The sequence below is a fragment of the Hemitrygon akajei genome, chromosome 11 (genome assembly GCF_048418815.1).
Source record: "Hemitrygon akajei chromosome 11, sHemAka1.3, whole genome shotgun sequence".
Taxonomy (NCBI): Eukaryota; Metazoa; Chordata; class Chondrichthyes; order Myliobatiformes; family Dasyatidae; genus Hemitrygon; species Hemitrygon akajei.
Window position 1 is genome coordinate 31,839,884 of NC_133134.1, and position 26,518 is coordinate 31,866,401.

At 38.5% G+C, this 26,518-nt stretch overlaps 1 protein-coding gene across 1 annotated transcript in view; it reads left to right on the forward strand.

The window, feature by feature from the left end:
• Positions 1 to 25,992, forward strand: part of rgs11 (regulator of G protein signaling 11) — a 136,250-nt gene extending 110,258 nt beyond the window's left edge. Inside the window, exons 15-19 of the mRNA XM_073060567.1 lie at positions 5,966 to 6,104; positions 11,672 to 11,754; positions 12,908 to 13,022; positions 14,957 to 15,108; positions 25,647 to 25,992. Coding sequence (XP_072916668.1) covers positions 5,966 to 6,104; positions 11,672 to 11,754; positions 12,908 to 13,022; positions 14,957 to 15,108; positions 25,647 to 25,776 — 619 coding nt within the window. The 3' untranslated portion in view covers positions 25,777 to 25,992. The remainder of the gene's footprint in view (positions 1 to 5,965; positions 6,105 to 11,671; positions 11,755 to 12,907; positions 13,023 to 14,956; positions 15,109 to 25,646) is intronic.
• The last annotated feature ends 526 nt before the right edge of the window (positions 25,993 to 26,518 follow it).

The window sequence follows — 26,518 nt, forward strand, 5'->3', positions numbered from 1 at the left end:
ATTCATCATTATTAATCTTAAAAACTCCAGCAGCATTTAGAGAATGGATTACCATGAGTTAATGATCACCACTAACTTTTGGATGATTTGAAAACTGACATTAATTATACTATAGCCATGATCATCTCGTGAAATAAATTACATGTCAGGCAATTGCTGAATTAATGTCGGTAGTCTTCCCATAAAGTCATTCATATCTTTCGAATCTGAATTACAGTGGCATGCAGAAGTTTGGGCACCCCTGGTCAAAATTTCTGTTACTGTGGATAACTAAGCAAGTAAAAGACGACCTGATTTCAAAAAGGCATAAAGTTAAAGATGACACATTTCTTTAATATTTTAAGCAAGGTTACTTTTTATTTCCATCTTTTACAGTTTCAAAATAACAAAAAAGGAAAAGGGACCAAAGCAAAAGTTTGGACACCCTGCATGGTCAGTACTTAGTAACACCCCCTTTGGCAAGTATCACAGCTTGTAAACACTTTCTGTAGCCAGCTAAGAGTCTTTCAATTCTTGTTTGGGGGATTTTCACCCATTCTTCCTTGAAAAAGGCTTCTAGTTCTGTGAGATTCTTGGACCGTCTTGCGTGCACTGCTCTTTTGAGATCTATCCACAGACTTCGATGATGTTTAGGTCGGGGGACTGTGAGGGCCATGGCAAAACCTTCAGCTTGCGCCTCTTGAAGTAGTCCACTGTGGATTCTGAGGTGTGTTTAGGATCATTATCCTGTTGTAGAAGCCATCCTCTTTTCATCTTCAGCTTTTTCACAGGCGGTGTGATGTTTGCTTCCAGAATTTGCTGGTATTTAATTGAATTCATTCTTCCCTCTACCAGTGAAATGTTCCCCATGCCACTGGCTGCAACACAAGCCCAAAGCCTGATCAATCCACCCCCGTGCTTAACAGTTGGAGAGGTGTTCTTTTCATGAAATTCTGCACCCTTTTATCACCAAACATACCTTTGCTCATTGTAGCCAAAAAGCTCTATTTTAACTTCATCAGTCCACAGGACTTGTTTCCAAAATACATCAGGCTTGTTTAGATGTTTCTTTGCAAACTTCTGACACTGAATTTTTTGGTGAGGGCGCAGGAAAGGTTTTCTTCTGATGACTCTTCCATCAAGGTCATATTTGTGCAGGTGTTGCTGCACAGTAGAACAGTGCACCACCACTCCAAAGTCTGCTAAATCTTCCTGAAGGTCTTTTGCAGTCGAACGGAGGTTTTGATTTGCCTTTTTAGCAATCCTACGAGCAGTTCTCTAGGAAAGTTTTCTTGGTCTTCCAGACCTCAACTTGAGCTCCACTATTCCTGTTAACTGCCATTTCTTAATTACATTACAAACTGAGGAAACAGCTACCTGAAAATGCTTTGCTATCTTCTTATAGCCTTCTGCTTTGTGAGCATCAATTATTTTAATTTTAGGCAGCTGCTTAGAGGAGCCCATGGCTGCTGATTGTTGGGACGAGGTTTGAGGAGTCAGGGTATTTATTAAGCTTTGAAATTTGCATAACCTGGACTTTCCTAACGATGATTGTGAACAAGCCATAGCCCTAACAAGCTAATTAAGGTCTGAGACCTTAGTAAAAGTTATCTGAGAGCTCAAATCTCTTGGGCTGCCCTAACTTTTGCATGGTGCTCCTTTCCTTTTTACACTCTAAAATTGTAGAAAACAAAAATAACACACTAATCTTGCTTAAAATGTTGAAAAGAATGTTTCATCTTTAACTTCATGACTTTTGGAGATCAGTTCATCTTCTACTCACTTAATTATTCACAGTAACAGAAATTTTGACCAGGGATGCCCAAACTTTTGCATGCCACTGTATAGTCCCAATATCCAACTAAATGTTGGATGCCTGCAGAGAGAAAAAAGAAGGCTGATGAGCTACACACAAAATGCTGGAGGAACTCAGCAGGTCAGACTGCATTGATAGAGAGGAATAAAGAGTTAATGTTTCAGCCCAAGGATTAGGGGTTCAGCCCAATATGATATCTCTTTATTCCCCTCTATGGATGCTGCCTGAACTGCTAAGTGCCTCCAGCATTTTTTTTGTGTGTTACTTGGTATTTCCAGCATCTGCAGAATCTTTTGTGTTTTATGAAGCTGATGTGTGATTATTTTTGCTTCATAGGCATATCTTGTCAGTGTTTTTGACACAGAAGGTTGGGGCGAGAAAGGAAATGTAGTTGTAATTGGGGATAGTGTAGTCAGCGGAACAGATGCAATTCCACATCGCAAGGACCATGAGTCACGAAGGCTGTGTTGTCTGCCTGCTACCTGGGTTTGGGACATCTCATCTGGCCTGCAGAGGAACTTGGGCAGGAGGGGAAGGAGTCAGCTGTGGGTACAGGAAACTATCAAGACAGCAGAAAAGTCCATGTGGGTACCATTGACATATGAAGAACAAGTAAAGATGTTCTGCTGAGAGAATTTGAGCAGCCAGACACTAAATTTTAATACAGAATCAAACAGCTAATAATCACGGAATTGTTACCCAAGCACGTGCAAATTGGCACAAGGTCAGAGTTAACTGTGTAGCTCAAAGAGTGGTGTGGGAGAAGTTGGTTTGAATTCATGGGACAATGGCACCAGTATTGGGAAAGGAGTGAGCTGTTTTGATAGGATGGGCTTCACCTGAACCACGGTGAGACCAGGGTCCCAGTGAATCACAGAACTAGGGCTGTGAATAAGGCTTTAAACTAGATAAGAGGGAAAAGGCTCAACAGCTTGGAAAAGTATGGATAAAGCAAAAGGGAAGGAGAGTTCAAGGGAGGTCACTGAAGTATCCAGAATAAAGTTGAGAAAGTTTGAAGAAATTAACTTCAGATAACATAGAGACAAAATTAAGGAGAGGTGTGTTGAATACAAGACTGAAGTTGTTATATATGGTTGCGCACAATATATGAAATAAGATAGCTGAGCTTAGTGGAGTTAAGATTCAGCGGGTGTGATATTGTACGCATCATCGTGCTTGGAAAAAAATCACAGTTGGGAGCTAAACATTGAGATACACATCCTTTCAAAAAGATAGGCTGGTGAGCAGGGGTTGGGGTGGGGAATGATGCTGTTGGTAAAATTGAAATCATATTCTTAGAAAGAAATTATACAGGATCAGAAGATGTATAATTGCTGTGGGTAGAGTTAAAAAGTTACAAGGGTAAAAAGGCCCTGATGGGAGTTGTATATAGGACTCTGAATAATAGCTAGAAAGTGGGATGCAAGTTACAGTGGGAGATAGAAAAGGCTTGTAAAAAGGGCAATGTTACAATGATCATATAGGGGCGAGGGGGGGTGTGGGTCAATATTGATAGAATGGGAAAATCAGGTTGGCATTGATCTCCAGAAGAAACTTGTGAAATGCCTGGAGAATGGTTTTTAGAGCAGCTTGTGGTCGAGCCCACGAGGGAAATGGCAGTTCTAGACAGTGTTTGCAATGAACCAGATTTGATAAGGGAACTTAAAATAAAGGAACCCTTAGGAGGTAGTGATCATAGCATGATGGGATTCCCCTGCAGTTTGAGAGGGAGAAACTAAAATTGGATGTATGGGTATCACAGTTGAGTAAAGGTAACTACAGGGGCATGAGCAAGCTCATATCCACATCTTGCTCAGTCAACACTGGTTTGCCCCAAAGGTATGTTCTCTCCCTTCTTCTATTTTCTCTGTACACCAATGGCTACATCTCCAATGATCCATCTTTTAAACTGAAAGTATACGTATGACACCAGTATCGTAGAACCAATCACCAGAGGTGACAAATTGAAAACCAAAAGCTGGTATCTTGGCACAATCATAACTTGGATCTTAATGCCCTCAAAGCCGTGGCGATGCATATCAACTTCAGGAGAAATGAGTCCCCTCTCCACTCACTCACCATTGCTCTACAGTTAGCATCGTTTCAGCATTCAGTTCTGGACATCATTATTTTGCAGGGCCTCATGTGGGAGAACAATATCTCCTCCATTAACGAAAAGCTTCTACAGAGGATGTATCTCTTACAGCATTTGGTAAAATTACATCTTCCCCAGCACGTACTGGTGCAATTCTACACTGCCGTCATAGAGAGCATCCTCACATCACCAATTACTATCTGGTTTGGTGCAGTGGCCTCTCACAATGTACAAAAATTACAGGGAACTTTCAAGACAGCAGAAGAGGTCGTTGGCTGTGGTCTACTCTCACTGCAGGATTTGTATCTGTCCAGGATAAAGCAGCGGGCAGGAAGAATCATTGACACCAGAGATTCTGCAGGTGCTGGAAATCCAGTGTAACACACACATTTCTGGAGGAACTCAGCAGGTCAGACAGCATCTATAAAGGGAAATAAGTGGGTACAGCGCTAACGTAGTGGTTAGCACAACACTGTTACAGCTCAGGGTGTTCTGGAATTCAGAGTTCAATTCTGGCACCGTCTGTAAGGAGTTTGTAACCTCTCGGTGGGTTTCCTGAAGATGCTCAGATTTCCTCACACAGTCCAAAGATGTACTGGTTAGCCGGTTAATTAGTCATAGTAAAGTGTCTTGTGATTAGGTTATGGTTAAATAGGTAGGCTACTGGACGGTGCAGGGCATTTGTCCGAATGTGCTGTTCCATATTGTATCTCCAAATAAAATAAATAGTTGATATTTCAGCCCGAGACCCTTCATCAGGACTGGAAAGGAAGGGGAACAAGCCAGAATATGAATGGGGGATGTGGGGGCAGGAGGGAAGGGATGGAGTTACGAGATGGAAGGTGGCAGGTGAAGCCAGATGAGTGGGAGGTAGGTGGGTCAGGGGGATGAAGTGAGAAGCTGGGAGGTGATAGGTGGAAAAAGTAAAAGGGCTGAAGGAGGAATCTGATAGGAGAGGAGAGTGGGCCATGGGAGAAAGGGAAAGAGGAGGGACATGAGAGGAGTGATGGGCAACTGAGAAGAAGGGGTAAGAGGGGATCTCGAATGGGGAATGGAAAAGGAGAGAGGGGAGGAGGGAGAAAATGCTGGAAGTTGGAGAAATCTATGTTCGTGCTGCCAATTTCCACCCAAAAACCACAGTGAATGTTGCAGAAATAATTCAGCAACACCACTCCTTCAATTTGCCGTCCAACTCGGCAAAAGATGATAGCATTCCAGTGCAATCAAATATAACCAGAAGTTCGGCTAAATTAGAATGAAGCCCATGACAGGTCACATTGTGGAGAAGCTCTTCGGCATTTGAACGTGTTATGATCAATTTTATTCCAGATAAAAGTTACAAATCAAATAGGAAAATTATTTTAGGGATCATAAGGCCTAATAAGACTACCTGGTATATTATATCAGATGTACTGTAGCTGCATCATCTTTGTTAGGGATCTCATCCTTTGATCCATTTTGAAGCTGGTTGACCAGGGTAATGCTTGTAAAGTGAGGCAGTGTTTCTGCATGTCGCTGTCTAATTTGTACGGAGGGAGAATGTTGTTAAATGATGCATAGTTTGATCAGGGTTGCGGTTTACATTCTGCCAAATACACCAATTATGTATTAATCGACCCAAGCAACACAACCTGTTCAGATCCATTGCAGTATGGCAAATGCTATCAGCATATTCTAAGGAGATAATGACCAGAAGTATGAGCATACTGTACTGCTATACAATGACCTTGTCAGTAGAATATCTCAGTTGCACAATGAAACAGAGGCATCATAATAAAAACATAACATTTTGTTGACTCGGAATGACCGATTTTATAGAACATGGTTAGCTTAGCACTGTCGGTCTTGGTGCTAACCCACAAGCTGGCAAGCTGTGAGCTACAGCACAAAGATTCAACATTTTTCCTGCCCTTTATGTGCTCTGCAATAAAGCAGTGAGGTCTATTGGCGAGGAGATTTACCTCGACGATCACGGTGCAGGTAGGTGCATTTTTTTTCATGTAAATTAGCTCTGGACTTTTGGAATATTGATCTTCTGATCGCCTGAATCATTGATACAAGATTTTCATTTGCAGACAGTTTCTTGCAGCAGGTGCCAGTAAATGGGTGAATATTGACAGTAAAACAATGGAGAAAACACTTAATGGATTACAAATGCCTCATCGCTATATCTTTGAAGATGCACAGATGCATATTTATATGCTAATGAAAAAGGTGAGTGGTCAGTGATCATATGTAATTAAATCAGGACTGACACTAAAACTCAACGTTCTCACATTTAATAAATTTATTTATTATATGATGCTGTCCCACTTAAAGCATTCATGATCTACCTGAAATAGATGTGTTGTGAATATTATGATACGTAAGCAAGTAGAAGCAAGGGTTGTGGGTAGTGGCCTTACATTAAGTTGAACAGTAACAGAGTTGAGACAATGTAGAAGGACAACATTATATTTCATTATATTTCAGATTAGTAATTAGTAATTAGTAATTGTCATGTAATTTCTTCCTTAAATTAAAAAAATGTTCTTTTTCAAAATTTCGTACAGAAAGAACAATAGTTGGTCTTGGAGCTGTAGAGTCATAGAACCCTGCAGCACAGAAATGGGCCCAACAGCCCATCTAGTCTGTGCTGAAATATTAATATGCCTAGTCCCATCGACCTGCACCCAGCCCATAGTCCTCCCTCCATACCCCTTCATCCATGTACCTAACCAAATTTTTCTTAAATGTTGAAATCGAACACACATCCACCACTTCTGCTGGCAGCTTGTTCAATACTCTCACCACCCTCTGAAGAAGTTTCCCCTCATGTTCCCCTTAAACATTTCACCCTTGACCCTTAACCTCTAGTTCTAGTCTCACTCAACCTCAGTGGGGACAAAAACCTGCTTGCTTTTACCCTGTCTATACCCCTCAATTTTGTAAGCCTCTGTCAAAATCTCCCCTCATTCCCCAGTGCTCTAGGGAATAAAGTCCTAACCTATTCAAGCATTCCCTATTATTCAGGGCCTCAAGTCCTGGCAAAATCCGTGTGAATTTTCTCTGCACTCTTTCAATCTCATTGACATCTTTCCTGCAGGTGGGTGACCAAAACTGCTCACAATGCTCCTAAATGGGCCTCACCAACATCTTATACAACTTCAGCATAACATCCCAACTCCTGTACCCAATTCTTTGATTTATGAAGGCCACGTACCAAAAGCTTTCATTACAACCCTATCTGCCTGTGACGCCACTCTCAAGGAATTATGGATCTATATTCCTAGATCTCTCTGTTCTACTGCATTCCTCAGTGCCTTGCTTCTCGCTGTGTAAGATCTATCCTGACGTGTATCCCAAAGTGCAACATCTCACCCTTGTTTGCATTAAATTCTGTCTAACATTTTTCAGCACATTTTTCCCATTAGTCCAGAACCGACTGCAAGCTTTGAAAGTCTTCCTCACTGTCCACTACAACCCCGATCTTAGTGCAGCTTTGCTGTTCCAGTTTACCACATTATCATCCAGATTACTGATATAGATGATAAACGACAGTGGACCCAGCACTGATCCCTGGAACACACCACTTGTCACAGGCATCCAGTTGGCGAGCCAACGATTTACTGCCACTCTCTGATTTCTGCGAAGCCAGTGTCTAATCCATTTTACTGCCTCACCTTAAATGCCAAGCGACTGAACCTTCTGAACCAACCTCCCATGTGGGACCTTGTCAGAGGCTGTGCTAAAGTCCACGAAGACAACACGCAGTCTTTTGATTTAGATTAGTTTATTATCATTTATACCAGGGTAAAATGAGATTCCTTGCTCACAGAGTAGAGTTTTCCTTTATAATAACAAGTGCAAAACAGTAATTTTTTAAATAAGTAGAACTAAATTTACAAGTGTCTATGCACCAGTAACTGAATTCTGTGCAAAATCTAATATTTTATCTGCTTTCTGACTTTTTCCAATAAAACATTTGTCTTTTGTTTCTTTTGAACAATAATAGGCACAGGTTTGAAATAGAAAACAGGAGAATGCCAGGAACACACAGCAGGTCAGGCAACATCTGTAGAAAGAGAAGCAGTTAACATTTCAACACTTAAGCAGAACTGGGAAACCAATCATTTCCCAGTTCTGATGAAGGGTCCAGGCCTAAAGTTAACAAACAACTGTGTTCATCTCAGATTTCCAGCCTCTTTTTTTTAGTTTTCCACTTAATATTGTAAGTATTCATGTGGAATTTTAGCACAACAGTGTACATTTAAGAAATTAACATTAACTTAAAAGGCTGGCATAAAATTGTAGTAGAGTATGGACTGTAGCTGACTGTAGTCTGGAATGTTGGCAATGGGATAATTCCACCCCTCAAAGAGAGCAATACAGATAAAAGATTAATATTATTTACTGTAGTTGTTGGTTTAGTGGAGAGAACAATAATGCTGAAATAAGAGATCTTAATTATTGTTTGTTATTTCCTGCCGTCCTGTAATTCAGTTACTGATGTTGAAGCATTATCATAGCATCGTCCCATGGAAGCACTAGAATTAGGTAACAATGGTGAATGTGTGCTGCACAGATGTTTGGGTGGTTCTATATATTCACCGCAATGGAGATTGCACTCGGTACTTCCCTGGCACTGGCCTTAGTTAAAAGAAGTAAAAAACACTGCCAGGTATGTCACATGGCAGCAAAGGGACCTGTCTAGACAGACTACAATACCATTATTATCTATAACCTAAAGCGCAAGCAGATGGGACCAGCTAAGCACATTGAACACATTTACCAGGTACTCCAAAGTTCAAAATAAGTTTATTATCAAGGTACGTGTTACACTGACATTTGCTTTCTTTGCAGGCGTTCACAGTCAAAACAAATAAATACAAAAGAATCATTGAAAACTGTGTAAATACAGAAAAAATGATCATGAGTAAGTAAGTAATACTGAGAACGTGAGCTGTGGAGTCCTTGAAAGTGAGTCCAAAGGTTGTGGATTTAGTTCAGTGTTGAAGTGAGTGAAGTTATCCGCGCTGGTTCAGTATTTTGACGGTTGAAGGGTAATAACTGTTCCTGAACCTGGTGCTGTAGGATCTAAGATCCTGTACCACCTGCCCAATGGCAGCAGTGAGAAGAGAGCACAGCCTTCGTGGTGGGTGATATCCTCGATGATAGATGCTGCTTTCTTGTGGCAACGCGCCTTGTAGATGTGCTCGGTGGTGAGGAGGGCTTTTCCTGCGATAGACTGGGCTCTATGCACGACTTTTGTAGGCCTTTCCATTCTTGGGCAAAGGGGTTCCGTACCAGACGGAGAGGCAACCAGTCCGAGCTGCAACCGCGAAGGACAGTCTGGCACTGCCGCTGGTCCCAGGGCTCGCGGGGGTTCTGTGCGTCCTTTCAGGCAAGTGTGAAGATTTCTGTGGTGTTGCCCTAAGGGATGGGGTGTGTGGGACATAGTGCAACAACCTTGTATCGGGATATTTCCGTGATCGCAATGTTAACGCTTTCCATGTAACGGTTTAGGCCTCCATTCACAACATTGACAAAGTGGTCTTAATCTTTGAATTTCCAGTCACCCTAGGACTCTCCAGAAGTGAATAATGTAGATGAGAGCTGAAGTAGTGCAGCCCCTAGATGGGATGGACAGTACGGTATGAAGATAACTCTTGGAGATCCAAACTGTCCTTAGAATTTTGTTCTTGTTGGGATTTGTAATTTAAATTTATGGGGTATAATTTGGGTTGTAATTTAAAGGCAATGTTTGCCAACTGAGCAAATGGAAGATATTGTTGCATTCCCACAATAATGGATTTTGTGGATATAGTAAGATCTAGCTATCGTACTTTTTTAAGATAATTATTATTACTTTTACATCTTGAAAGTGCTTTCTACGTGTACGATTTTAGCCTCCTACTCCCAGATCACCAAGACATTGGTGTATACCCCATAAATTTACATCAAAGCCTAAAAAGTGGAATCCAGAAAGCATATAATTTATGAGATAGACTATGAAAGTAAGGGCATAGATTTAAAAGATTTATTTAATCAGATTGAATGATTGAACAGGCGCCAGATGACAGAAATGCACCGGTGAATGGCGTCCAAGAAACTTCCTTGAATACCTCGGCAGCAAAACTTCAGTATTTCATCCTTGGTTATAATTCTAGTGATTTGTTGTTATTTCTGTTCTGAATAAAAAACATAGAACATACTGAATACATTTTGTCATGCGAATTACCCACCGACAGTAGAATTGGAAGTGGAGAAAATCTGACTCTCGTATTAACAGAGACAAAATGATTAATGAAACGGGTTCAAATGTAAAGTGGCAGTGAAATAAAATGGAAAATGTGTCAGAAAGGAAGAGAAATGTAGAAAAGATTGACATAGTGTTGCATTTCTCCCTTTTCACTGGCTAGCTATGGTTTCAATTCTCCGGACTGAAAATCATAATATCTTAATAAGCAGGTGGGGATAAATTCTATTGAAAGTTCAGCCTTGATCAAGTAGTGGAGCAGACTTGATGGGCTGAACTTTGTAATTCTGCTCCTCTGCCTTGTGATCTTTTAATTGCATAATAATGCACCAAAATTATCCCAAGGCTTTAGTCATAAATTATCTTTTTTCTTAATAATGGTTAAAATATCACAATTCTTCCAAAAGTAAACACGTTTTTTCATACGTAACTAAGCATCTAGGAGAAGATGGGAGAATGGTGTTAAGGGAAAATAAATCAGTCTTGATCAATTGGTGGATAGACTCGATGGGCTGAATGGCCCAATTCTGCTCCTCTGTCCTTCGGTCTTGCGTTATTTTAAATGAATAAGTAATACAGCAGAATTATCTCAAGGCCTTAATGATAAATGATCTAGATTTTATCTTATTTTGTCTTTTAAAAATGGTTAATCTATCATAATTCTTTCAAAAGTAACTTAGAATTTTCTCAAGGAACATAATTAAACATCTTGATGGAATGTAAAGATAATAAAGGAATTGTTGAGTATTGGTTGTTTGTTATTTGTAGTTGGACAATATTTTCTCTCATAGCTGCAGAGTGGCTCCCCCTAATGTTACACGTTCCAGTGACTCTCATCCTGCTTTTCCAAAGTATATTAACCATTTCCAATGTGAATATCAGCAGCAATAGATATGATGACTTGGTATTATAGACCTTCAGTCAAGACTTCATACAGATTTATAGTGGTTAATTTTAAGTAATTTTTACAGGAATGTACGCCTTTATTTATCCAATAATCTGCAGCTGATATAGTTTAACCAAAATCATCCGAGTGCACTATGAAAGGTGGTTTCTTGCTGATAAACTTGCCACCAAATACTGAATGAATGACCAGTGGCAATTTTGTTTTATAATATTTACTGAAAACATGTGTTTTAGCTGCGAGGCAGGTAAGTTTGGCTGGCATCTGAATGTCAGTAATATTCCTGTGCACGTTTAGGCACAAGATTCCATCTGGAGGAGTGCAAAGTCCATGACACAATTGAGTATTGTTAGCTGACACTACTGACATAGGTCAAACCTAGAGTGCTTTTTGACTCCTGGTAAATGCAGCCACAATTACACTTGGGTCAGTCAAGGTCATCGTTGAAAGCCATTTCCTTTTAGTATAGTTAAAAGAATTTAGCAGTTATAATCTCCAAAATGGTGATGATCATCCATTAAAAATTAAATTGAAAGCGAAGATGTGTGTTTGGCGCAGAGGATAAAGGTGCAGTCACACAGTGCTGATTGAAGCTACAGATTGTACCAATATGATTTCTTGTTGATATTGCTCCCGCAGGATTCTTATCCACGTTACCTAAAATCACAGATGTACAAGAATTTACTAGAAACCTCCATCGTACCTCAGGAATCCAAGAAAAGGTATGTTACGAACTACTTTAAGTCGCAAGTGTTTGGGTGAAAGGCTGGCCTGTTAACAGGTACTGGTGGTAACTATTTTTGGTTTGCTTCAGCTATTCATCAGAATAAATATCATTATTAAGTTTAATTAAACTACTTTGCCAGAATCAAAATCAGTACCAGACTATTTTAAATTGAATTCATGCATGTGAAAGTACGTGTCCAAGCCGAGTTCATCCCATCCTCCTATGTTTGGCCTTTAGCCCCGAACCTCTCCTCTACGCACTTACTTAAATGGCTCTTAAGTGTTGCTAATGTAGCTGTCTCTTGCTTCTGAGCTTAAACCCATGTCATAGCTTTTACCAGCCCCTCCATGGGGAAAAACAAGTATATGCTATCATCCTGTTTATGCCCCTTATGTACCTCATCAGGTCACCCTTACAACCTCCTATATTCCAGGGAATAAAATCCTAGTCTAAGAAACCTCTAATTGTAACTCCTCCCCCCAACCCCTCACCATCTAGTCAACATCCTGGTAAATCTTTCTTTCTAATGTAGTTACTTCTTTCCTCCAACAGGATGACCAAAACTGTATACAAGTCTCCAAGTGCACTGATATCTTGTATAACTGCAACATAACTTCCTAACTCCTACATTCAGTGAAGGTCAGCGTGGCAAACCCCTTTTTCACAACCTTGCCTTCCTATGACGCCACTTTCAGCAAACAGTACCCTTGTAATCCTAGGTTCCTCTGTTCCACAACTCCTCCAAGGGCCCTAGCATTATAAGTGCTTCACTAACTTGATCTCCCAAAGTATGATACCTCACATTTACCTGGATTGAAAGTCATTTGCCAATCCTCTGTCCACATACCTAACTGCTCAAGAACACCCTCTCCCTTGTAATGTTTCACACACTGTATATTTTCCATGGTAAAATCATTTTCTCAGTTTCAGTTTTACAATTAAATCAGTAGAATTGAAAAAGATGTGATTGCATGTATTACTTTGCTCTTATAGTTTTAATATTATAATGAATCCAGAAACTTCAGTGGCCTTTTTTTCAATTATTGATATCCAATAACAAAATCAAACAATATTTGCAATGTTTTGACTCACAGTACAGTTTTGTTTCTAAATGAGAAAAGGTAATGTTTGCATCTGTGTTTGTCTAGTGTGTTTCCATTCACAAAGTGGCATCGGCAACCCAACCAAAACCCTTCACAGACTCCACGGCCTAAGCAGTCTGATGGAAAAGACAAGGCTGCTCCATCAGGAACAGTTTCTCAGGTTCAGAACTAATCACAGCATTTTCACCATATTCATTTTTCTTCAGCCAATCATGCATATTCATTTGCTAATGCTTTCCCATGTATTCCACAGGATTATGTTTATACATTGAAATATTTTATTGTTGATCTTGTTTCACAGTATTGGACATTCAGCTTTTCTTCCAAGTAATTGTAAATTGTTGAAAACCAACTGAATAAAACACTTAACAAAATAGAAAATGCTGCATTCAGCAGTCAGGTAGATTCTGTGGGGGGAAAAGAAACTGAACATTTCCTGGACTTGAAAATTGAACTGTTTCTCTTTACACAGATGATGCCTAGTCAGCTGAGTGTCTCCAGTATATTTTGGTTTTATTTTAAATTTCCAGCATTGCCAGTCAGTGATTTTCATAGAGACTTAAAATCATTTGCTACTTTCAAAAAGTAATGGGTGAAATGTGTATTAAAATGGCCTTCAAACATACTTTGATTTGACCTTTTGATAACAGCACACGACCGGCAGATTATTTAAGCCTTTGTTAATGTTCCAGGCCTCAATTTGACCGGAAAGAAGGGTACAACATTGGCTTCCCCTTAATGGTCAACACTGAGGGAGCGACACTTGTCATTCAGTGCTGATACAGCTCATGCACTTTTGAATAAAACTTAGCTGTTCAGTATTTTTAATCAGTTAATCTATCCCAATTAATGAAATGTGTCAGTGTAAAAATCATATACAAAAATAAAGTGAAAAGGGATAGGATTATAATACAAACCATAAAAAGCTTTAGGACAAAATTACTAACTTCCAATTTTTTAAATAATGACAATAATTATACTCTTAACCAAAGGAAACTACAAACTTAGGTTTAATTTTCATTCCCAGAAAAACTGTTAGTCTTAAGATCCATCATGCCTTTTATGTTAACTTTTTAATGTACTAGTTGTAAAAACCTGGTATTTTTATGGAAAGCTGATGGATATGTACAGTAAGGTTTGGATCTTATTTGCATTTCAATGCTGACTGTATTAATGAAATCCTGATCCAAAAGCAGAGAAATAACATGTTTTGTTATTTCCATATTTAACTGTGCATGTATGGATTCTGAACTCTGTTTCAAATTTACTTAAATACTAATGGCAAATTATTCTAAGTCTAAAATCAAAACCAATAAGATCTCCAGGAGGATGCATCATGTGTTAGTGAAGTGAGAAGATTCAGTTTAATCTTACTTTTTCACCTCCACTGTTGAGTAGAACACTCTGCATGGCCAGACAACTAGTAATGAGCATGTCAGTCAGTCAGAATAGCTTCTATTTCCAAACTAGTTCTTAGACTATCAATTTCTTAGTTAAGTTGTGCACTATAAGATGAAAAAGAATAAGATGAAGTGCACAATTGTTGTTCATCTTAAATCTTGTGCACACAATATTAGAGTTATTTGCTGTGGTGTCCTTAATTAACTAACCGCCTAATAGCTCAGACTGGAAAGCTCAACCCTATTCATTTCTTTATAAATTATTGATGTTCACACAACTGGACAGTTCACAATTTATTTTGTCTGCTATTCATCTTACTGCAATATGTTACAGATATTAATGTAATGAAACCTTTGTTACCCCTACATTTTAAGTTCATTGTGCTCTCACAGTATTAATCCATACATAAATGTTTATTCAAATAAATATAATTCATTATATCTTTGTGTTTTTCTCATTTGTAAATGGACATATTCTGCCTATGTAACACTTACACTGTAGAACTCATGAGTCTCTCAAGTTTTATTAGTCTTTCTCCAAAGGTAGTATCTTAATTATAGCAGGACTTAAGCAGGCAAACAATAAAATGATTATTTAATCCAGTGTGTACAATTCAGTAAGTTCTCTATTTATAATAATTTCCTGTTACATTGCTGTACCTCAAAATACTTCTCCTTTCTTTTATCCCTACAGCTATGCCGATTTTCCCACCCTTTGGCAAACCTAGGAGTGTTTACTGGAACAAATATCCCAGATTATTCCAAGGATGAACCTTCCTGGTCCCATTCCAGCCTTCCCTCATTTTGTCCTGGAACCCCTTCCTCTAGCTCCATGGACCCCAAGAGGTTTTCTGTTTGTTCCTCATTTCTATTATCAGCATGTAATAAGGGTATTATTATAGTGTTTAGTTTATTCTAAATATGAACATTCCTTCACTGGTTAATGCAAGATTAGCACAATGGCATTTCTAAGATCACGTGAAGTAAGTCAATTTTTAAAGAATATGTTCACTTTTTTAGAAAAGGGTACAGCATGTTAAAAATACTGTATGTATGCCAAAAATGAACAAAGAAACAGGCAAGTTATACTGGTGATCAATTTACCCATAACAAAAAATGTAAGTGATGATCCCTGGCATTTTATACTCTTAACAATTTCTAGTTATTTACTGGCTTTGTAAGTTGTTGGCCAAGGCAAGGGAAGCATTCGATCTTGGACATTTACAAGTACCAGTTGGTGGTTGAAATCACTGCCTCACATTTGATTTACACTGACTTCCGTCAAACCAAATTTGCTGAAGTGTAAGGAGTTGTTGGATTATATTCAAACACACTCGTTGCTAGAGACCAGAAATGAAACGTCTCCTCTAGGAACTTTCAAAGTACATTGCTACAGGTTGCCATTAAACATATTGACTGAAATGCTTGGGTAATGCGTGAAGACTGCAGCTTGAGCGATCCAAACAGTATCCAGTTTATCTGGCAACTTCCTTCCTGATTTGTGAAACAGATTGCTTCATATCCTTCCAAAACACTGCTTAATTGGGCAATGAAATCTTTGCTTGTGATGCTTTGCACATTTTTGGTTGCATACATTCATGTGTTTTTCATATCGATCTATTCTGCCAAAAAGATCCAAAGTGATCAGAAAGAACCAGCTACAATACCCAAAAACTGAGTATCCAGTTAAGAAATTCATCGGCTATGATGGCTCCCAATCTAGCAGAAGATGGCACGGGTTCTTTAGATCTGCCCTTGGTTTGAGCTTTTTCGTAGGATATTGCTGTTACTAGATCATGTTGGTATCAAGCTCTCTATAGAGCATCATGGCCCTGTGAGAATAGGAAAAGCAATATTAAATATCTCATTACCCAATCAAAAAGAATTGTTAACAGTGCAAAGTCAAAGCCAGAAGTGTAGGTTAGTCCATTCAGTTCATAAGGAAAGCTGGAGTAATAGTGTAAGCTTAATTTTTAGTGAAAGCATTGTTTAGCAATAAATAAGAATTTTCTCACATTTCAGTGAGAAGCTGAACATTGAAATGCTGTTGTATATGGCTTGGTGTTAAAGTTATATTCTATCTTGCCTTTTCTATAGTTTTGATTGTTTAAACAATTAGGAACATTTTATGCCACTTCCAACAAAAGTCATGAGAACTGGTTTTGTATTCAAATTGAATGTAGAGAATAAATTCAAAGCATGGGTGGATTTTTGGCTGACCTAGAGCACAGAGCAGGACCTGAGGCTGTACATACAGCCAGAATCTGGCGGAGTTTGTTAGAGAAATGGGGTTGTAGCAAAGGACTGAGCCTGCTGTTGGGAGTTGCTCTCAAGCAGGAAAGAGGGTAGAGATGGCAGGAGTTGATGGAGGTAGTGAGCAAGTGATGGTATTGGATGATTAGAAGTTGTATGGAGGAAGGTGAGTGGCAGGATTCTGGGAAAGGAAGGTTAAGTGGCAAATCACGGATTGTAGTGGCTTATTGTCCAGTGATGAAGGCAGTAGACAGGCTCTAAATAAAAGGAAGGAAGAGTTTAAGGTTCTCTTAAGTTTCTTCTATCAGTCCAATCAGATTAACAAAGGATTTGGAAAAATCATTAGGAGATATTGTAGGTGCATAACCTTTAAGAGATGATACACTCTTAATGTTTTGTAAAGATAGTAAGCAACGTGAGAAAACTTTGGAGTTAAAAGCTGTGGGAGAAAGGAAAGTAGCACCAAGGAATTGTATTGAACGACAGTGGCTTTGGAGAGTATCCGCTAAGATGCCTCTCGAGGTTTCTATGAACAAAATTTAAAATAATTGAGTGAAAGTTGTGGATGCTCAATGTTGAAAAAGAATTTGTGTTGGACGAAGAACAGATAGCTTATCGGTGTTGATTAAATTTGATGGAAAAATGGTGTTGTATAGACTTAATTTAGGTTATATGAGTTATATGGAGCAAGGCTATGTGCCACCCTCCCTGAGGAGTTTTCTGTGTTCGTGAAGCGGCTGTGTGTAAGGGTAAAAGGCAGTGTGGTAGATGTGGTGGAGAACATGATTATAGCAATTGTTGAGAATTGCTAAAGCAGTAGATACTGTGGAGAAGAATAAAGCTCTGCTAAAGTAGGGTGTCCTGTATATAAGAAAGCTGTGGAAGTGCAGCGTGTTCAAGTGGTAATGGGCACATCATATGCAGAGGTCCCGCAGAAAGTACAGAAAAGAGTATCAACGTGACCTATTAGGATCCAGAATACAGATAAATTAAAGTCATTGTGTAAAGTGCATGTTTGTATAACAAAGGAGTTGTTGGTTGTTGATAAACTAAAGTTCGTCACTTCTTAGCCGATGTGGTAAATTGTACAGCACAAACAAAAGTAGGACAGAAGAAATTAAAATTATATTAAGAACTGCAACTCTAGAAGTTATAAACTATGCTTTACAGGGATGAGTGAACAATTTTCAGACTTCAAAAGAGGGCTGTTAATGGTTTTTTAAATCTTACAATGGAATGCTAGAAGTTTGTTAACTAATTTATTGAAGATTTACCAAATGAACCTGATGTTATATGTGTAGAGAAAACCTGGTTGAAATCTTGTCTAAGTTTACAGTACAAGGTTATGTTCCTATAAGACACAATCAGAAAATGGGAGGAGCAGCAGTGGCTAACTTCTGTTGAAATGGGATAGTACATAGAATTGTGGAAATTGTAGTTTATTCCTCAATTGTGGTTGAAATTTGGGGAAAGAATAGTAAAGTACTGAAAATAATTTTTATAACCTTTGTGGAAGTTTTGCGCCTGATATTTTGGAAAGTGTGGGTGGAAATAGAAAATAGAAGGTCATATGATGTGGAGATTTCAATGCTTAGAGTACTAATGTGGCGTCGTTGTGACACAAATGTGAATGTGATGATGGTGGAAGACTTTCTGGAAGAAAAGTGTTTTATGTGCTTCAGTTGGAGTACAAGGAAAAACCTATTCAATAACACTGTTTCTGCTATAGATCTTATGCTGGTATTTGAAGATAGAACAAGTGTGTGTAATTGGGAACTGTATAACGATACAACAGTTGGGATCATTGTTTTCCCATTATCTGTACAATGGGAATATATGTGAATCAGAGGAAAGGTTCCCATATCTCCAGATGGATTTTTAAAAGGGTAATCTGGGATGTATCTGAAGATTTATATGAAGATTGATGTCCTGATCATTTGGTTTTGGAGGATATCAAGTTGAGTCCAGATGGGGTACCTGGCCAAGTACTAAAGACCTATGCTCATCAACTGGCTCGAGTGCTCACCGAGATCTTTAATCTCTCACTTTGGCAGTCTGAGGTACTCAACTGCCTCAAGCAGGTTTCAATCATACTGGTACCTAAGATGAATGTTGTAAAATGCCTCAACTAAAGTGATGAAGTGTTTTGAGAGGTTGGTGATTAAACATCAACTCCTGCCTGAGAACTGGGCTGTGATTTGCCTACAGGCAGAACAGTCCGCAACAGATGTCATTTCATTGACTCTTAACTCAAATCTGGAATATCTGGACAACAAAGATGCATACAGCTTGGCATTCAATATATCATCCACTCAAAACTAATCAATAAGCTTCAAGACCTTGGCCTTAATACCTCCTTGTGCAATTGGATCCTTGAATTCCTCACCATTTTGAGCACATCTACATAGAGCATTGTCACAGGTAAGCAGCAAGCATCATCAGAGAGCCCCATCACTAGGTTATGACCTCTTTTCTAAGCTGCCATCAGGATGAAGGTACAGGAGCCTCAGGACTCACACCAATGGGTTCAAAAACAGTTACTACCCCTCAACCATCTGGCTCTTGAGCCAAAGAGGATGACTTCACTGACTGATTTTACAAAAATTGGATTCACTTTCAAGGACTTTTCATTTATCTCATATTCTTGATAATTTTATTATTGTTATTTTTTCTTTTTTCTTTTTGTATTTGCACAGTTTGCTGTCTTTCACACACTGGATCTCTGGGTTGTTTGTGGTGCTCTTCCATTGATTCTATAATGGCTATTGGGTATATTGAGGATGTCCACAAGAATATTAAAGAGGATACCAAAAGTTTCTTCAGGTACATAAAGTGTAAAGGAGGGGTGAGAATGGATATCAGCCTGCTGGAAATTGGTGCTGGAGAGGAAGTATTAGAGGACAATGAAATGGCGGACAAACTGAAAAAGTATTTTCCATCAGCGTTCTCTGTGGAAGACACTAGCAGTATAGTGGAAGCTCCAGACGTCAGGGTCATGAAGTGTGTGAAGTTACCATTATTAGGAAAAAGGTTCTTGGGAAATTGAAAGGTCTGGAGGTAGGTAAGTCACCTGGACCAGATGGTGTACACCCCAGGGTTCTGGAAGAGGTAGCTGAGAGATTGTGGAGGCATTAGTAATTATGTTCCGAGAAACACTAGACTCTGAAATGATTCTAGAAGACTGGAAAATTGCAAATGTCACTCGGCTCTTCAAGAAGGGAGAGAGGGAGAAGAAGGATACTATAGACCAGTTAATCTGGCCTTTTTTAAAGGATGTTGGAGTCAATTATGAAGGATGTCTCAGGGTACTTGGAGGCACATGATAAAATAGGCTGTAGTCAGCATGGTTTCCTCAAGGGAAAATCTTGCCTGACAAATCTGTTGGAATTCTTTGAAGAAATAACAAGCAGGTTAGACAAAGGAGAATTGGTTGATACATACTTGGATTTTCAGAAGGCCTTTGACAAGGTGCCTCACATGAGGCCACTTACACGCTATGAGCCCGTGGATTTACAGGAATGATTCTAGCATGGATAAAGTAGGATAAAGGAGACAAGGAGTGGGAATAAGGGGAGCATTTTATGGTTGGCTGCCGGTGACTAGTGCAGTTCCACCGGGGTCTGTATTGGGACTGATTCTTTTTGCGTTACATATATGTTAATGATTTGGATGATAGAACTGATGGTTTTGTTGCAAGGTTTGCAGACAATATGAAAATAGGTGGAGGGGCAGGTAGTTTTGAGGAAGTAGAGAGGCTACAGAAGGACTTGGACAGATTTGGAGAATGGGCAAAGAAATGGCAGATGGTATACAGTTTTGGGAAGTGTATGATCATGCACTTTGGTAGAAGAAGTGAAAAGATTATTTTCTAAATGGAAAGAAAATGCAAGAAAAACTGAGGTGCAAAGAGTCTTGAGAGTCCATGTGCAGGATTCCCTAAAGGTTGATTTTGCAGGTTGAGTCTGTGGTGAGGAAGGCAAATACAATATCAGCATTTGTTTCAAGAGGACTAGGATATAAAAGCAAGGATGTAATGCTGAGACTTTATAAAGCACTGGTGAGACCTCACTTTGAATATTGTGAGCAGTTTTGGGCCCCTTATCTTAGAAAGGATGTGCTGAAAGGATCGTGGGAGAGCTTAAGACCAGAGGACACAGCCTCAGAATAGAGGGGTGTCCTTTTAGAACTGAGATGAGGAATTTCTTTAGCCAAAGAGTGAATATGTAGAATTCTCTGCCACAGGCAGCTGTGGAGGCCAAGTGTTTATGTATATTTAAGGCAAAGGTTGATAAATTCTTGATTGGTCAGGGCATGAAGGGATATGGGGAGAAGGCAGGAGATTGGGACTGAGGAAAAGTGGATCAGCAATGATGAACAGACTTAATTCTGTTCCTATATCTTATGGTCTAAAATAAATCTGAGGGTTGTATATAGTGACATATACAGTATGTACTTTGATAATAAATTTGATTTGAGCTTAATACTTTACTCTGTACTCAACTCAACAGCTAAGGAAGCAATTCCTGAATTGCTGAGAGATAATAAAAGGAAAGCTGTTCTCTGATGGATGAATGTAATAGGGTGTGAAGGTATGCAATAAAGTTTTTCAGAAAGTTAGGCAGTGTTCATCTTTCATACGACTTTCATGGAAAAGTAGTGAAAAGGGCAAAAAAGTGTATCGGAGAACGTACTCTCATAGTATTGGGAAAGAGATCCACAGAGAGGAAGTTTGGAGTGTAATACAGAAAAAGAGGGGGGAGTTACAGAACTTGACACATTAACTAGTTCTGTACAATGGAGTGCACATTGTGGTTACTGACTCTGAAAATGCACAATTATTAGCAAAACCTATGTCTGTGTATGTAGTTTGGCAAATTTAAGTAAAGAAGAGGGGTCTCGTAGAGAAATTGTTTTGGCAAACAACCCTCAGGTTGCTGAGAAAAAGAATGCTCCAGTTCCTGCTTGGATGTTGAATTTACATTGTCTGACCTTAAAAGGAATATTAATAGTGCTGGTCAGACAAGACCTGGGCAAAATGATATTTGTTATAGTACGTTTACACGGTTTTTGGATTCAAAATTAGTTTTGGAATTTTTAATACAATATGGGTTGAAGGGTGACTTCCTGTTTCCTGGGAAGTACTGGTTATTATCCCTTTATTGAAACCTGGTAAGGATTGAACAGCTCCTTCCCCTTATAGACCTCTTCTGCTAATTTCACCTGTGGGTAAGATAATGGAATGAATGGTCATTGTAAGACTTCCTTATTTTGTGGAAAATAATTAGCTGTATACTAATCTGGATTTTGTAAAGGGAGGATAACCGTGGACTTGATGTCAAGTTTGGAATTTGATATCCGTAAGGCCCAAGTTAATCAAGACTCAGTGGTGGCAGTTTTCTTTGATGTTCAGAAAGTTTATGACACATTGTGGACACAATTGCTGCTTAAACTGGAAAAGATGGGAATAGGTGGTAGAATGTTCAATGGGATTCAAGATGCTTTTATGTGACACGAAGATACAAGTTAGTACATAGAACTGTATAGCACAGGAATAGGTCCTACAAGATCTCAAGTTATATGATAAATCTCTTAAACAATAGTTAGTGGTAACGTTTCAAGGTGTGTGGATGAATACAAAAGACTTACATGGAAGGCATGTGTGAATAAAATTCTAGGAAAGTGTATAAAAACCGTTAATGTATTCAGGTGCTTAGTTGAGTGTGATTGGGATGCGAGCAGGAGGTCACTTAAATGTATATTGTTTTAATCAAATCTGTCTTTGATTATAGATGTGTTGCTTATGGGTCAGCCTCACCAGCATCTTAAAGCCCCTAGGTGAAGTTCAAGCTTAACCATTCAGATTATGTTTTGCAGTGCTATTAAGTCAACCCAAATTTTGCATTACTGATAAACATAAGTGAAGTATCTTTGCATCTACCGTTAGCAGGTTTATTGGCTTAACGTAAGAGGACATAAGGTTAGGCATCCAATTTTGGCAGCATTAGTAGTGCTGGAAGCACTGCATTTGTAAGGTCTTCAGTCTTGGGTGGATGGGAGATTAATGGGCACAAAATCATGGGTTATTTAATGTGGATTATGGTCCCAGTACTGTATAACCCTTTCCATTGCTCCTCCATGGTTTTTCCTTTTGTCTGTGGTTGATTTAAGCCTTCAAGAAAAGACCAAGGTGATGAGTTTTTGTATATCAGTGGTGCAGGAAGTTCAACAATATATAAGACAGATATTATGGCTTTTTACAGATGGTTTAAAAGATCCAGTGACAGACCATTCAGGTGCTTCTAATAATGTTCCAAAGTTTTGGGTGACCATTAAGAAAAGATTATCAAAATATCAGTATTCACATTTGAGATGCTATCATTTTAACCTTGGAACAGGTTGAAGAAGTACACCTTGATTATGTATTTCTGTACTCTGATTTGTTCTCAGTTTTGACGTCTATTGAAACAGGTATTTCAAATTGTAGGTCAGACATCCTTCTTGAGGTTGGACAACATCTGTTGAGGCTGTAGGATCTAGGCTTGTATATCCATTTCTTTTGGGTTCCTGCCTTGTCGGGGTTGAAGAAGACGAAGTGGCAGACATTCTAGCCAAGCAATCACTTAAAGTCAAGGACACAAATGTAGTGGTGCCTTTGCATAAAGAGGAGGTGAAAGCCATAATTAAAAAGTCTATTTGATTACTGTGTCTGCAAAGTTGGGATAAGGAAAAGAGAAAATGGCATTTTTCTAAAATTCAGAAGGTAGTGGGAATTCAACTGGGAGATGGGTCCAAAAGGAGGGAGAAGTTATACGTCCATGTTTATGCATTGACATACTAGGTTGAATAATTCCCTGTTTAGAATTAATATGAATGACACTGGCATTTGTAGAGAGTGCATCTGTCAAGAAACGGTGCAGCATACTGTATATTGTTTGACTGCAGTTCCTATGAGGTGCAAAGGAAGCATCTTCTTGCTAAATTTACATCTATGGGACAGGTACAGTTTAACATGGAAACTTTGTTGGGGTATTACTGCCATCATAATGTATGTGTGAATTTTAGATGTTTTGAGTTTTTCAATGGGATGGAGAACATACTGGTTATACTTCCTGTTTCTTTGCCCTACACTCTACCTCAGGAGGAGGTGGTAATGCACTTTGTGTTGGTCTGCTAACTGCCATTAAGCTTTACAAGAAGCAGCAGAAGAATTCAAAGCATATGTTTGAAGTTCAAATTTAAAATTACTCATCTGCATGATGACATCACTTCCTGACAGAAGTGCTGCATTTTTGTATTTCTCTGTGGCCCAGCCGGTTTCATGCAGTTTCTATTTGTAGGAATTTTAGCCATCACATGTTGATCAATTTAAGCACATGCACTGTCAATATAATTTTATTACCAGTTTTGCAAGAAATAAGATATTCTAATAAAAGGTGAGTGTTTTATTCCTTAACCTGTAATTTATTGTATATCCTTCAATGAGACCAACTTCAAACTGCCTTATATTTGTAAAACAACAAATGTAGTGGCTGTGGTGATTTTATGGAATTAACTACTAGCCAAAGATACAAATGAATTCACCAGAAAGTCCACAAGTAAAGATTGGATTAATATCCAATTAGAAATAAAATGCAGTATTTTAAATACCAAGATAATTCTCAGACATGACCCCGTGAGGTAAATATGACACTTTGTCATTTTAATCACAACTTTGCTGCAACTATTGAAGTTGATATCACAGTGTTTGTACAGTTCTGTAGTTCCAGGCAAAAACAATAAAACTTAGGGATACTCAGATTAGTTTCTAACTTCCTGAACTACTTACTCACAAATGCATGTGCAGGAAGTAACTGGGAAGATTAGTTATTTTGGATTCATTTCACTCTGAACTGTACTTACTAAAATTCATCCATTTTACCGGAATTTAAAATTCGAAGTAGCATAACATGCCAGGAAAAATCAATAAAAGGATGTTTATGGAAGCAACAGGTGAAGCTGAGTGGCCTGTTGAGGGATGCATGCTGTACCAAGTTATTAGTCAAAAGTACAGTGTATTGCTATCATGAAGCAAGTATATGTAGAGATATTTTAATTAACTAGCTGTACATCTCATTCACCCGAGGTACTACTGAAGACTGCCAAAAGCATAGTCTAATGAGAAATTGATTTCAATCAAGAGGTAGTTACCTATACTCAAACAGCCAGCCAGAATGGAAACATGATCCCTCGATTGTGGAACAAATGCTTTAAATTGAGGAGTTTTGCTACTATGAAATATGCGTGAATCTTTGGGGTCCTCTCCTAGACTTAGTTGGATTATTGGCTAATGGTATCATGGCTAACAGGCTGCTGTGTAGCTTACTGGATTTTTATCCAGTTCAAAGGTAACGTTGGCTTCAAATAATCTGTAAAACATTGGGGTTTTACCAAAAGCTTTATGATATTATGCTGTGAGCTGGTGTCCCTTCGGTAGCATTGATGAACATCTAATCAAGCAATCAAACTCAGATGGTGGACACAAGATTTACTGCTGCCTTCAACAGAGTACAATGATTCAGGGCATCTGCCTCCAGAAAGCTGTTGTAGAACGTGGGTTTAAGAAAATGCATCTTTTTCTGTTTCAAGATGCAGCAAAAGAATCAGGCATACCAAAGACAGAGTTGGTATTTTTTGCTGATTGGTGAGTTTGCAGGTAATTTGTGAAGTTTTACCATTGTATTAATGGCTCATATAATCCTGTTTCTGGTCTGGGCAGAGAATGTGAAGTGCCTTTACTTGTATAAAATCATGCATTTTACCTCAGAGTATGTTTCAAACAGCTGCAGTATTTTTCTTTAATAATGCCTCCAATTAATGAGACTATTACACCTTACTTTGCTTATGTATTTTCTAAAATTATCCACATACAACAATGTAACATGGGAACACTTGACATCTGCCATAGATTTTGAAGATTGTAATTTGCTGTGCATGATAGAATAGCTACAATTTGAACTTTTAAATTAAAATGAGCAGAAAATGCAAGATTGTTAGCTGGTTCAAGAAAATACAGTATTTAGGCATTAAATATAAATCTCTAATTCTTTGATTTAAACTACCTGATAATAAAATTAATTCATTGCTTTTCCTAGTCTGTCTCAGAATGCAGCTAACGTCTCCCCAGAAGCTCAGAGATACCTACAGCATGAAGATGCAAGCACTTCAGAGGGCCAGCAGTTTACAACAGAAATGGATGAGTTTGGATGGAGTACAAGATGTTAGGAAAAAGCCTAGAATGTGGGAGAAAAGTGGTTCATTTTTGTGAAGTGCCTTTACTTACATAAAAAATGCACTCTATAGTTTTATCTTAGGAGTATGTTTTAAACAGCTGCAATATTTTCCTTAAAAATTCACAATAGTAATTTTTATAGCAAACTGGATGAATATTCACCTGATTAATACTTGTCATTATAAAGCTATTTAATTTATAAAAGAAGTTTTGTATAAGTATATTGTAAATTTGAGAATTTAAATATACATTATACATTGATATTGACTTGTTTTGCATTGATTTTCAATCTCAAACTTCAAAACTTACATCCAAATAGGTCTCAGCTACCTTCTATTGATTAAAACTCATAGGGAGGATTGGGGTGGGACGATTGTAAGGAGAGGGGAAGTATGCTTTGTGTAACTAAAATGTAATGCATGTTATATCCAGATTGTCTTACAATTGTGTTCAGAGACCATGCCAAGGAGATGTTCTCCATATAAGGTATTCAAGGTCAGAAATGCGTTTAGTATTTAAAATAATACACTTCCACTAGAAGATCAAAACATTCTGCTGATGGCTTATATAAAGGAGAATTTGAAAATGCCATCACTGTTATAATTGCTCAATGAACTGAACAGTAAATGACAGTCATGGCTGTTAACTATAGGAATATTGACCAGACTCCTTTTCAGCAGTGAAGTGTTCACTGTTACAGTGGATTATAATGATAGTCTATCATTACTGATATCC